Genomic DNA, 14,518 nt, shown 5'->3' with positions numbered 1-14,518 from the left:
GACCCCTTTGACACCAGAAAAATTCCCCCAAATTCAAAAATCGATCTCCTATTTCTCGAAAAATCGCTCAGTTTACAGAATATTCGAATTCTCGGTTCCTAATAGTACACTCCCTGGTATAAAAAATAAGCAAAATTTCGATTACTCTTTTTGATTTAACTCCCAATTTCCTTCTAAAATATCTCAATTGTTGAAAAAGGTATGTTTTCCTTTTCTAGTATTTAAATTTCAGTTTCTGTTTGTATTTTCAGTTTTATTTTTGCTTATTGTTAGTCAAAGTCTGTGGATCTGTGGTTTTAGTTGCTGGTTTTCGCTATTTGTATGTTTTACATTGTAGTTTTACATTTTTCATGAACATTTTAATGTTGTATTAATTCATAGGACATCTTTGAATGAAAAATGGAAATATTAAAGTTTGTTTAGCTCTTGTGTGAATTTAATGCAAGCAAAAGTTCCTAGATTTTTTGGAGATACAGTGCAGCATATAAGTTATCATGCAAATGGATTATGTAATTATTGGAATAATTGTATGTTGGTCAATTAAGGAGACTCGGAAATTTATTGTGTCTTTAAAAGGTCTATTACCAGGCCATATTTTGTTTGGATTCTGATCGATTTTCTAGTTATTTAGATAAGTGATTTTTAGATTGCTTATTAAAATATACTAATCATTTTCATTATAACCATAGTTATCTGTTAAACGTGATTATTTATGCACTACTATACTATCGCTGTACCGATGTCAGATCCTCAAAAAATGCATAACTTTTGGAGTATCCAATACGCACTAGCAGGCATTTTTGAACGACTCGAGCAACATAGCGGCACTAACTAAACATTGATACTGTAAGAAGTTATTTTTTATTAAAAAGCTGATTAAATAGGTAAAATAATCAAAACTACAGTTGCACTCAAGGGTGTGGCCCAGTGGTCAATGAAGTGGGGGAGAACCATGAGGTCTCAAGCATAAATCCCAACGGAAAAAAAACACTAGGTGATTTTTGTCCCATCTGCTTAAGTCTTGGTGGACACAACTACCATGTACCTGCGCTGGTGGGAGGTAGCAGATACCCAGTGGAATAATCAAGGTGCCTATACACCACCGACATAAAAAATAAAAAAATAATCAGAACTAGAGTGGCCCTTTTAGTCATGTTTAAAGACGAGTTTCTAGTAATTTCTTTGGTAAAATTTTGTGAGTTTCGTTCAAGCACCAAATTTATGATCCTCACCTTCTGAATCGGGAGAATCATGTTTATAGACAAAGACCATATTAATTTGCTATGAATGTGGTAAATCTGCGATGTTCCACTTATTACGTTTAACTTGGGAAAAAGTAGTTGTTTTACTTAAACTATGGAAGGAGGTAACTTAATTTCTTATTGGAGTCTGATGTATTTTTATTTGGACGCGGTAATTTATTGTCTTGAACTTTTGTTTTGTGGCAGGAGTAGGACCTCTAAATTCTAATATCATTATTGTGGCAAAACATCTGCGTCATTATCAATCATGAAGTACCTGGAATACACCCCTCTTGATCGGTAAGCTTTGACATGTAATGACATTCAAATAAGTGCTGAAGATCTTTAGTTGGTTGCTTGCAGTGAATTATTTTGACATTTACAGGATAAATGACTTTCTGAGTCATGTGAATCTTGGAGAGCGAACCATTAAAGGATGTCTCGAAGCATACTCTTGTAAGTGTTTTTAGTGACTTCCAAGTGTAGCGTCCTTGCTTCTGGACAATCTAAAATATACTTTGCCTGTTGTTTTTAGGTAAACATACTGGAACAGATAAGAAACTTTCGCTTAGTTTGGAGAATGAGGTAATTTCGATTGATGAAACTCATCTATAACTTTGTTTGTTTACTCTTCACTGAGGCTTGGTGCAATCACGCGCAACACTTCATATGTTTACTATTTTGCAACACCCTATTATGGAACTTTTTTTAGCATTAAGGGCTGATTGGTGAGAAAATAATACAATTTTGTTAACTTCATTAAAAGAAAAAAGAAAAAGGAATCCATGTATTTAAGTTTAAAGTAGAAGGCCTCTTTTAATATTGGCTGATGAGGTAATTGCTTTTATGAACGTGCTCTGGATTGAGTACATCTAGGATAAAAAGGATATGGGCTCCTATTCAATAACCTCTGCAGATCCTGAAAAAAATCACAGGGAACTTACAGAGTTCAATCTGTATATACCATTTTTGTTTTATTTATCAAGGCCAATCGACAATAGATGTACTGGCGCTCTGCTTTGGATAGTAACAAGCTTTGACTGTGAACTCCCTTTCCCATTCAGCTCTACTTTAGTTTGTCTCCTCTGGGGTTTTGTGCTTGTTCCAGTTTAAGTAGCAACTCTATTGCGGTGTTTAGCTTCCAATCCCCCTAATACCTTCTGAACATAATACCCCATGAGTTCCCAGTTTTGCAGTAATCTATGCATGCTTTAGGGTGCATCCCAAGTTGGAATTGTTCTTGGAATTCTTCCTTTAAGGTATATTTGTCTTCTTTAAGGAATTATTTCAATCCATTTGTTGTGCCAGAGGCTAATATGTTCTTCACCTCCTTCATCAAAGTAGATGTGGGAGCTGAATTATTCCCAATATATGTGCTTCCAGGGTGTGAACCCACGTAGGCTGTTGTCACCTTTGTGCACCAGTGATTCTGCTCTCCAAATTTAGCAAGTTCAAACCCTTTTCCTGAGTCCCAGTATCTTTGTCAAGAGGGTTTAGGTCCAGATGTGTCACTTGCATGATTTGATTATAAATGCTTTTTTTCAATAATAGTGGCATCCGGTCCAGCTTACGCGCTCCTTCATTATTCCACCAGGTACCTGCCATCTCTCCCAAGAATAGGTACCGGGTAACTCTGCCCACCAAATGGGAAGAAATCACCTTGTGCTTTTGACTATAAATGCTTCTAATCCTGGTCTCTACTCTTCTGTCCTACTTGATTGGTAATCCAACCTTTGATTTAGAGAATAGAAGAGCTTTAACACACGTAGAAGTATGTTGTGCTTATCTTGATGTTCGCATTCTTATATTTTCTTTCTCAGTCAGACAGATAAAGAAAGTTACACCTTCCTCCCAATATGTAGACATAATAGTAGGAAGCTAGAAAAATTAAATCTCACTATTTTCAATCATGAAAAAGCTTTTTTGTGCTCATTATTGTATATTTATACTTTTATATTCTTCACCCTCCCTCATGTTGTGAAGCCTCATTTAGTTCTTTTAACTTCAGTTGTTTATGACAGTATCCAGGAAGTTGTTGGTCCGATTTTCTTCTTGTTGTGTTGTTACTAGTAGCTAATATAGTTTCTTCTTTCGCGGGATTATAAAGTGACTTTTGGTTGCAGATTTTTGATTATCTTGGAAGATCTTCGGACACCGATTCTTCTTCACCTGTTGAATATCTAAGCTGCAGATCGAGGTGGTGAATCCAGACCTACACCAGACCTACGGCTGGAGTATTAAATCTGAAACAAGTGTATTTTTGTTCATAATGTAATTTTTTTCTATATTTTTGTTCCAGTCGGAAAACATTGATATATCTACTCCTTACTCTCTATCACATGTATCCAGATTATGACTTCAGGTAAGTCTCTAACTTATGTTGAAATTATTTTTTTAATATCTTGTGCTTATTAAAAGAAGAATAATCCTCTTGAATTTGTAATAAGCTGACTGGGTGGATTATGGGTAATGCCACTGTCAGCTTCTTTGGCGACGTGGCATCCCGCTTTATAATCCTCTCTTACAGCTTTGGGAGTGTTGTCAGATGGTTTGACAGACAGTTTAGATTACTGTTGCTCTTTAAGGAGCTGAGAGTTCAAGTCTCTCCATTTCCCAATGCAATACTCCAGTTGTCTTGTTTGTATTCTGCCAATGCGTGTATATGCATTTTATCCCTGTTTTGCTATGACTTGCCAACTTTCTGGTTTACCAGTGCAGTGAAAGCTCACCAGTTTTTCACTGAAGAGAGCTGGGACAGTTTTAAGCAGATATTTGACATCTACATGTTTGAGGCTTCAAAGGTATATGCCGGGAAGATATTGGCAATTGCCTTGGTTGTCATGTTGCACTTTAATAGGAAATCATCTTCCCTTGGGTCTCACTTCATTAGCATTCTTATGAGTAAATTGCATAGAATTGGAGGTCACATAGCTAATCAAACAAGGTTGTTGTTTGGATCTATGCCCTTAATAGACCAAAATCAGATTAATTGTGTTTTTTCCTGAATAGAATTACACCTTCATTTCTTTTTGATGTTCCATAATAGCATCTGTGGAGCAATTAGATGATTAGGCTATTTTATCTTTTCCTTGTTTTCTGGGGAGGGTAGTGAGTGTATTATACGCCGTAATGGAGATGGTGTTGCACCATATTCATTTCAAGGCTTAGCAAGTTATCAAAATAGAGAACTTTGAGATATTTGTTTAGGTATGCTATGGTTTGGGTTGCAGGAGTGGCTTGAAGCAAATGAAGGCAGTCCTCTGCTTGAAACTCTGTACAAGGCTTTAGACGAGGTGAGATATTTTATTAACATAAAGAGAGGGCCAAGAGAGAGCGTGGTCAAGTTGCTTAGCTTATTAGCACTGCAGGTTGTGAAAGTTGCTGAATGTGAGATCTACACTTACAATCCAGAGGCAGATGCAGATCCATTTCTTGAGAGAGGAGCCATGTAAGGTTTTATATGAATTGATCCCCTTTGTTACCCAATCATTTTTATGCTGTGTCAACTTTCTGTGCGAGTTTCTATTCTTCGACTTATCATCTAAACCATCTGATTGAGGTCCTCTCTGGCCCCTCAGACAGCTAGATGGGCAAAATTGACTATATGCACGTCTGGTCACTACATTTTACTAAGTAGCTAAAAAGTCAAAAACTCTCAAGTACAGAAGGACACAACAATTCAAACATTAGAATGATAAGAGTGTGAACGGGCATTTTTGTTCTTTTGAGTCGCTTGCCGGAGAAAGGGGGGGGGTCGTCTGTTCATGTGTCGGAAGGAACTAGACAGCCCAAGAGGAAAGCTTTGACGACTTTAGTAATTTAAAAAGACCGTAGCACATGGTCATATTTCAACTAAAATATTGTCCAAACAAGGCAGATGTCACTTTGAGTTTTATGTTAATATCTTGGTGGGATAGTGTAACCTTCTAGATGGTATTAAAAGAGTGACAAGATTCCATTTGCTGGTCAAATTTCTTTTTTAAATGGTAGTGCATTAATACAAGTGTTTGTGTCTTTTCCAGATGGTCCTACCACTTCTTCTTCTACAATAGAAAGTTGAAACGTGTTGTGAGTTTCCGCTTCAGCTGTGTGAGGTGATTATTTTACCCTTCTATGGTTTCAGGATGCGATATTCTACTTTTCACTGAAATAATACCTTTAGGCCTGATCAACTGTTGTTTATTGCAGTAACTTGGTTGGTGAAGGATTTTTTTTAGACGGCTCAAGTTTTGAGGATGACGGAGAGATATTCGATGGCATGGACATGTGAATACAACATTTTGTTCATGGCACGTTGTTGATGTCGTATAGGCTTAAACCTTGTATGAAAATCAGTTTGTACAATTGACAGTAGGTACTGAAACTGTATCGTAAATAAGCATCATCCTTGTCTAGTTCGGAGGTTGAGGTAGCAATTCTCGCTGCTTCCTGATTTGGCTTGTAATTTCTGTTTGTATGTCATTAAGATTTGTAAAGTTGTGCGCGGCAATAATGTTGCTTCCTCGTCTGGTCTGCTTGCAGTTCTTTTTTGTTATTATGAATTCAATTCTCTTTCTATGTTCCACAACCTTTGTAACATGCTTTTGTGTTCTTTCAAGGCCATTTTTTTGGTTGAAATTATTGAAGTTGTCCTACATTAGTTGAACGGATGAGATGCTATCTCCTTATATGGTTTTGAGTAATTTTCGTGTCTTGAGCTAGCTTTGAGGTTGAGTTAAACTCGTCCGTTATACTCGTTCCCTATTTTTAGTTTATCCAATGTTGGGTTTTCTATGTCGTATTGTCTACGGTCTAGATGTCCCGACAACCGGGAGTATGTTGTCTCCATGTATGGTTTTGGATGATCTTTCACTTCATACGCAAGTTCTATGGTTATGTCCAGGTCTATTATTCTTTAACAGGAACATTGTGCTATTTATAAAAAGAAGTCCATTAGTGTGTTCATATACAATCATTCTCATTCGTTAGTGCCATTTGGTTATTCAGAAATAGAACAAATATGCTGTGAAACTGAAAGAACGGTGTGGCTTTTGTTCTGTTACTCTACCTGATTCTTCTTTGCTTTTCACCAAAAAATTAAAACCGAGAATTTCTTTTTGGTCATTTCAGAGATAATTATTTGTCCATTATACTTGTCGAGACACCAGGAATTAGTATATATAGATGAAAGATGCCATATGCTATTGAATATGTTCCACGTGACATATAATTTAATTAAGGTATGTTTGAGGAAAAAGGGTAAGATTAGGACAAGTGTTTTCTTATTCTATTGTTTGACTAAACCAATAACTTAATTTGCATTTGCATGATCATGGACACTAGGCCAATCCCATGGCAAAAGACAAGAATAACAATAAAAGAATGAAAAAACAAACTCACCAAAGGATGTGGTGCAGTAGATGATGCTGCTCTTCCCTTAACCAGAGATCTCGAGTTCGAACCTTAGGTATGGAAAAATCCTTGGTAGAGAGCACTTCCTCCCGAATGGGATCCTACCCAGATATAATAGGGCTCCAATGCAGGAACCAGACACCGGGTAACCAAAAAAACAATAGCCAACATATGAAAAGTAGGTAAGATGGACATAAATATTATTCAAACATAAATAAACTTAAAAGCTAATATAAGTCCAGTTTAAAAATTTAAACCAACCTCAGAAAGTTTAAGTATGTTAATGCAACGAGAATCTTGAAATAGCTATTACATTCAGTGGTGCGACCTCGCCCTATCCACAGTCTGAAATGTCACATAAGAGTACTGAAATTTCGTGCAAGTGTCTTGCAATAACTCCAAACCAATATAATTGGCTTATGCTTAATTTTCAAGATTAGACAGATTGTTCTTCTCCCACTTCCCAAATGTATATACTTATATATAGAAGCAGATAAATTACTCTTTATTTCCAATAGTAGCGGGGGATTAGATGCCTAAAATGATGCTTAATTTTCTGTGTATCTACTTTTTAAAATGCTCAACTTTTTTTGTTTTTTTACTCTAAGGCTTTCATCTAGTGGTAAGAACGCAACGTGGGCAAAGGCGAAGCCAGAATTTGAAGCTTATGAGTTCACGATTCTTGTTCTTTTAAGTTATTGAGTTCTAATTTAATAATTTGTGCATATTCAATAAATTTCTTAAGACAAATATAAGGTTTGTACCAAAGCTACTGGGTTCGATCGAACCTCGCCTCTGAACGTGAGATTTGTAAGTTAGGCACACGTCACAGGTTTGAGCCTTCTTGTAGACAAAAACCTGGTATTTAAGCAGAGAGGGGCGGAGGGAGAGTCCATATCCACTGAATCTCGAACCATACATACGCTACTAGTCTTTGAAAATTTCTCGATTATAAAAAAAAAAGCTCACATTAAAAATACTAGTTTTTATGTTCTTCTAAGAGTCAAATTTATTACTAAAATGGAGAATGAAAATGTTAAACTTGTGAGCAATTTGTGTGGTCATTATAAGCTAATGATCGACATTGAATAATAGCTAATAAAGTTATATATTCGAACAATCTGCAACATGTAGGAATTTCAATTAAAAATTAGTAGAAAACAGCTAAATATATTCATAAATTAGACATTGTTGCATAAAACAATGATGTGATATAAAAGAATTGATTTCATATTCCTTTTGCTTCATGGATCTTTTACTATATATGTTGTAGCTCATTTATGCACTTAAAAATGTGGCTAACCAAACAAGAAAAACTTAAGGAAATTTTGTATTATAGCCTTATATAATATTTCAACAACAGATTGTTGAAAATGAGTTGCCTTCAGAAATGGAAGACAGTTATTGCAATGATAATTGTTGAATTTGGTTTTGCTGCTGTAAATGCACTTTTCAAGAAAGTCCTCAATGGAGGAATGGACCAATTGGTGGCATCAACATATAGGCTTGCAGTGTCTGCTATTTTCTTAGCCCCCTTAGCCTGGTTTTTCGAACGGTATGAGTTTAACTTCTATATACTGATTCCGTAATTCTTTTTTTAAAAAGAAATTGTATCAGATCATTTAAAAGATAGTTATGTATAAATGTTCATAATGAGTTTGAAAGGTACGTCTTTTCATACGTTGTTTTTTTCATTATAATAAGAGTTTAACTTTTATATGCGGATAGTGATAATCACTGGTAACAATATGAGTTTAACTTCTATATAATGGTCGTGTAATATTTTCCTATACTATCAAAGTCACCTAAAAGAGTTACTATATGTATCTGTTCATAATGAATTTAACTTCTACTATATGCTTGTTTACCCTAAAAAATGGATAACAATTGAATTTATATGTAATTTTAAGGATATGCTGATTAATTCAATACAAAAGATTAATGACGTTAGATTTAAACAAATGAAAGACATTATAAAGTGTCAAACCAATAATAAGAGCGATCCCAGGTTCGGTAAATGGTTTAATGAGGAGCCTCCTTCGAAACCAAACTTATCCTTATGAAGAGCTGATGAACAAAAGTAAGGACTTTGAATAACAGATAGAGAATAAGAGTATATTGCCCTGATATGCGTGTTACAATATGTCGAATGAATCGTTAGTTTCTCCTTTATATAGTAGGGGAATTTCACCCTAAGTACAATTCTAATAAAGGATAAAAATCTTTCTTTATGCTAATCATTGATTCATTGCTGATACGGGTCGAGATTTACGCCGTGACATCCGGTTGAGCAGGGATGTCACGGCCCTCTGTTAGTCGTGTTGGGCCGTTTGGTAATGCTCTCCGAAGTTTAGGGATTCGTATCGGACTTGAGACGTGGCCCGATGCTTCTGATCGAGGGTGGGTGTTTTGCTCGATGCTCGATATAAGAGGCTCTTCGCCCAAATTCCGATTCCTTACGATCACGTTCCAGTCCCGTTTGTCTTACCGGGAAACCAAGATGTTCAACAGGCTTAATTTTACCCGTATACAACGCTGGCAATCTAAGTTTTACACTATCTGATCACCTTCACAGTCGACAAGTAATTGTCCAAATCTACGGTAGGGGCGAAGCTAGACTATTACTTACGGATTCGAACGAACCTAGCAACTTTTTCTTAGACTTTGTATTTGCATTCTTAAATGTGTATAAATATACAACTGCAAACATAATAATTAAGACGAGCTATAAGTATAGTGGCAAGTTCAAGGCTCATAAATTTCAAATCCCGACTTCGCCTCTGATCTACGAAACTAGTTAGTTGAAAAATAAGGGAGACAACTAATTACAACATGTTAAATTATGCTGACTACATAAATAACTTTAAAATTCTCAGTATTATATAAGTGGAGCTAGTTACGTGAAAAATAAGGCAGACAACTTGAGATAATATGTTAAATTACACTGCTATGTAAATATTATTTACAATGTTTATATATGTAAGTTAAATTCTTAGCATATTTATTTCCCAAAGCAGCTTGAAAAATTAAATCTTCAATTGCCTTGCAGAAATGTGACATCAAAATTAACGGCTCGCATTATCTGTTCTCTGTTTATCAGTGCACTGCTGGGGTGAGTTTTCCTATTTATTTTATGATAAAGTTTCATATGTTATTTATTTCAATAAATATTATATTATATTCTAGTCAATAACAATTACTAACTCTGAGAAAGAGCCATTTTCAGGGGTACACTGACTCAATATTTCTTCCTACTTGGGCTGGAATACACATCAACAACATTTAGCTGTGCTTTCCTCAATATGGTGCCTGTCATCACTTTCATTTTGGCTTTGCTACTTAGGTAAATCCGACCATAATTGGTTTGGTTTGGTTTTAACTAAAGAAAGTCAAACCGAAATCAAACCAACCCGACATTACATATGTAGAAATTTTAGTTATATTTAATATATATAAATATAATTATTGTGATGCAATTTATAAATATTTCTTAAACGACTTCATAATTTTATCTTTTGAGGTATTATTTCAAGGTTGGACTTAGAACTTTTGAATGTTCCAATAAGTTTTATAGCCATTAACATTAGTAAATTAAATAGTGCTAATAAAAGCCCAAACCAAAATCAAATCAATACTAATGCTAATAAAAGATATTTAATTCAATACTACGAACGAGAATGTATTGAATATCTATTTTTTGCTTTGCAATAATTCAGATAAAAATGCATAACCTATTTTTATTTTTTCTTTATCGTTTAATCATGTAATTAATACTCCCTTATTAGTCTACTTATTTTAGCATGACCTATTACTTTTAGATTATGTTTATTTTTATTATGGCTTTTTAATTAGCAATATTTATATTACATAATTTTATTGTCTTTATTGTTGAATATTTTAGGATAATGCCATGACATATCTCATATTTTGTATTATTTTCTTGGAAAATACTTTATATAGTTGCATCTTACTAGGACTAAAGAAATATTTTGAGCACAATTTATATGTTTTGTTCTACGAAGATTTTACCGGAACCCCCTCCCCCCCCCCTAAAAAACCCGAATAACCCGAAAATCCGAGAAAAACCGAAAGTGAAAAACCCGAGTTTTATTGATTTGGTTTGGTTTTTATATTTAATAACCCGATACAATTGGTTTGGTTTGGTAATTATAAAATCCGAACCAACCCGACCTATGTACATCCCTACACCAGCCTATTTATATCACGTATTCACACAGGGTCCGGAACGGGCCGCACCCTAAGAGATGTGATGTAGACAGCTTAGCTTAATGTAAGTATTAGTGTCTGCTTCCACGGCTCGAATCCGTGACCTATTGGTCACACAGAGACAACTTTACTGTTGTTCCAAAGCTTCCTTCCGTGGCGGTTGGCAAAGGGCGTGCAACTTTTTGTTTCAATTGTATTAAGGGTGTCCAAAAATTAAATATATACTTATAATAGCTAACATTTAACCTATGTACACCGCGTAATTTTTCGACGAAGGACGTGCGTAAGCGGTGTCGCTTTCAGATTACTTAGGATCTTTTAGACAGCAAAAGGAACCATACCAAAGTTGGATTAGTAACAAACTAGATGCTTGGTTTATCTTAATTTTGCAAGAAAATTTGTGTCATATAATTTACATACTTATGCCTCAATCATTAACCTATGAAAATTTTCACAGGCAAGAAACTATAAAAATAAAAAGCAGGAGTGGAAGAGCAAAGATATTAGGCATTATATTCTGTCTTGGTGGAGCATTAATACTCACTTTGTACAAAGGAATGTCATTGATAAATCCATCAGCAGGATCAAGAATTGAAACAAATCACAACAAAAAGAGTTGGTTTCTTGGTTCAATATTTTTATTTGCAGGCTGTTTTGTGTGGTCTGCTTGGTTTTTAGTACAGGCTAGAATTAGCAAAGATTATCCTTATCAATATTCAAGCACTGCAATTATGTCATTTTTTGGAGCTTTTCAGTCTGCAATTTTGAGCTTTATTATTAGCAGAAATGTATCAAAATGGATACTCAAAGGTGGATTAGAGATCTTAAGTGTCATATTTGGTGTAAGTAACCTTCTTCTCATACTATTATGAATACACTACCTTCTCTTGAACGGTGTTTGGATCAGCTTATAAGCGCTTTTTTGATTTATATGCATATATTGTAAATACCAAAAGTGTTTATAAGTCGAAATCAATTAAAAAAACAGTGGTTTGGTCACCCCAACTTATGATTGTTCAGCTTATAAATTTTTTGATTTGACCAATATTTTTACTTCTTTACCCTAATTTTGTTCCGTTTTTTCGTTATGTCATTTTTCATGTAAAAATACTCTTAAATTTATATTTAATGTATACAACTTTAAGGGCGCTATTTCAGTCATTTTCTCAGAAAAGGTGCTTATTATCACTTTTCACCAATCATGTCGATTGCTCATAATTAATTTCAGCACTTCTATCCAAATATGTAACTGCTCATTTATAAGATTAGTTTCAAAACTGGTGCTTATCAACTACTTTTAATCAGCTAAGCCAAACGTCTCTCAATGTTTTTTTTCCGTACCGAATAATTTTAATTTATTTTCCTATGAATGTATGCAGGGAATGGTGGGATCAGGTTTGTGCTATGTTGTAATGTCATGGTGTGTAAAGCAAAAGGGTGCAGTTTTCACCTCAGCATTCAGTCCCCTCATTCAAATTTTTGCTGCTGTCTTTGACATTTCCATACTTCATGCTCAAATTCACTTGGGAAGGTTAGATCTTATTATCTATTATAGTACCATATTTTGTTAAAATTAAATAAAACATTAAAGATGAACTACAGGCCAATAACAACATGGTAAAAAGAACAGTACACAAGTTCTATATAATCCTCTCGGTCAGTGGCGAAACCAGGAATTTTATTTAGGGTGTTCAAACTTGAGATGAAGAAAAAAAAATCCTCGATAAAGGGTGTTCAATATATGTTATATACCATATAAATCTAATATTTTACCTATATATACAATATAAATTTCGATGAAGGGTGGTCATTTATGTAACCTTCGCCCCTGCCTTTGGTCCACATTAATTGATTTTTTGGTCTTTTTCTTGTGGTTCATAATATTTGATTTTTTAGATATCAAAGAAAACAAGAAGGAATTAATTTCTTTTTTCCAAAGTTGCCTTTGGGGTAAAGAGCCTAGGACTATTGTTAAATTTTCAATGAACAAATTAAAGTTAATATGGACATTTTTACTCTTAATTAATGCTAAAAGATGAATTCCTTAATATATGTAAAAATATCCAAAAAAATCAATTAAAGTGAACCAGAGGGAGTACCTTTTTAAGTGATATTCAATAGATGCATAGAATCTTAAGGTGTTCCCACAATTTAGAATAAAAGGGTGTGAACGAAATATCATGTGTTTATGCAAAGTTCGGAGAAGGGCCGTATCCCAAAGAAACGTGATATATGCAGTCTACCTGATGAAAACACCTGATTTTATGACTTGACTCTGTGATTTATATGTCACACGGATATAACTTTACTATTGCTTCAAGACTTCCCTTTTAACTTCCCTTTAACTATTATTGTTGCTTAACTATTCTATTTCTTTTTTCTCCTTTAACAGCATATTGGGATCCATTTTGGTTGTTATTGGCTTGTATTTTCTTCTATGGGGTAAAAGCAAAGAAGCTGAGATTTACAAGAATCCTCCACCAACAGAAAAGAATGGACAGTCTGCTCTACCAGTTACTGCAAGTCCAACTCATATTTAAAAAATTCACATGCAACTGAAGTTCAATCTGATGCACCAGATAATGTTAATTATAATTCTAAAAGTGATCATCTTGTTTTGATGTTCCTCAAATATTTAGGAATTTAAGATCACTGGAATTTTTTTTTCTAGTCAAAGAAAATAACCCTTTGCTAGTTTCAATAAAAAATTGAGATTTCTGGTGCAAATTTTTTTAACATAATCGTTGTTGTGCACTCTCCCACTAAAAAAAACAGCCCGGTGTATTAAGCTCCCGCTATGTGTAGGGTCCGGAAAAGGGCCGGACCACAAAGGTCTAGCCTTAACCTGCATTTCTGCAAGAAACTGTTTCCACGACTCGAACTCGTGACTTCTTGATCACATGACAGCAACTATCTCCCACTAATTAATTAAATACTAGACGAATAAAGCCCCTGCTAAGCACGGGCCCAACCGTTATTGCATAAACATTACGTTATGCATATGTTCAAACTAACAACAAATAAAGATATGATGGAACAAACAAAGATATGATGGCATGAAATATACCAAATCAGATTTACAACTATCTAGAATCTAAGGGGCATCAACAACTGATAACAAAAAGAGAATTCCTATGAAAGAGGGATAAGGATTTTATTCCAAGAAAGCACTAAGCAAGTGCTGTACATGAAGCTATAATTTCCAGATGATGTAGTATTGAATGTCTACTACAAGATTGACGCTTCACATTTCACAACAACATAGTAAAACTTAATTATGGTTCCATTATTCTTGTCTGTCTTCTGTTGCAAGCCTTGTTGTCAAGGCACTTATTTGTATGGAAGTTAACACATGATGTTTTCCCTGTCACTGAAAAGGATCCAAATGCAAGTGATTTTCAGAGGTTCATATGTAGAATAAGAACGATGTGGAAATTTATAACAGATGCTTGATCCTAACAATCTTGTTTCGACAAATTTAGGCATAGGTATAGCTTCAACTGTATCTCTTGTTTCATTGGAAAGACCTACGGACCTAAGATACTACATCAAGAGAACTTAAGAGCGTAACTGTCACGACCCAAAATCCCACCATAAGTGTCGTGATGACACTTAGTCTCTAAGACTAGGTAAGCCGATTAGAATAACAATTCAAGCCA

At 34.7% G+C, this 14,518-nt stretch overlaps 2 protein-coding genes across 2 annotated transcripts; both read left to right on the top strand.

Annotated features, from left to right (window-relative positions):
* LOC104222521 (uncharacterized) lies at nt 1–5,893 on the top strand. The gene is made up of 11 exons (XM_009773752.2): nt 1–199; nt 1,449–1,541; nt 1,627–1,697; nt 1,777–1,826; nt 3,365–3,438; nt 3,541–3,603; nt 3,955–4,042; nt 4,472–4,534; nt 4,610–4,689; nt 5,264–5,335; nt 5,430–5,893. Exons 2-11 carry the CDS (start codon nt 1,510–1,512, stop codon nt 5,509–5,511), a joined length of 675 nt encoding a protein of 224 aa, XP_009772054.1. The 5' UTR covers nt 1–199; nt 1,449–1,509; the 3' UTR covers nt 5,512–5,893.
* Nucleotides 5,894–7,945: 2,052 nt separating this feature from the next.
* On the top strand, nt 7,946–13,600 carry LOC104222522 (WAT1-related protein At3g30340). The gene is made up of 6 exons (XM_009773756.2): nt 7,946–8,187; nt 9,682–9,744; nt 9,859–9,975; nt 11,317–11,701; nt 12,239–12,390; nt 13,252–13,600. Exons 1-6 carry the CDS (start codon nt 8,006–8,008, stop codon nt 13,397–13,399), a joined length of 1,047 nt encoding a protein of 348 aa, XP_009772058.1. The 5' UTR covers nt 7,946–8,005; the 3' UTR covers nt 13,400–13,600.
* The last annotated feature ends 918 nt before the right edge of the window (nt 13,601–14,518 follow it).

Source organism: Nicotiana sylvestris, chromosome 10 (genome assembly GCF_000393655.2).
Source record: "Nicotiana sylvestris chromosome 10, ASM39365v2, whole genome shotgun sequence".
Taxonomy (NCBI): domain Eukaryota; kingdom Viridiplantae; phylum Streptophyta; class Magnoliopsida; order Solanales; family Solanaceae; genus Nicotiana; species Nicotiana sylvestris.
This window is presented reverse-complemented; position numbering and strand designations above follow the sequence as displayed.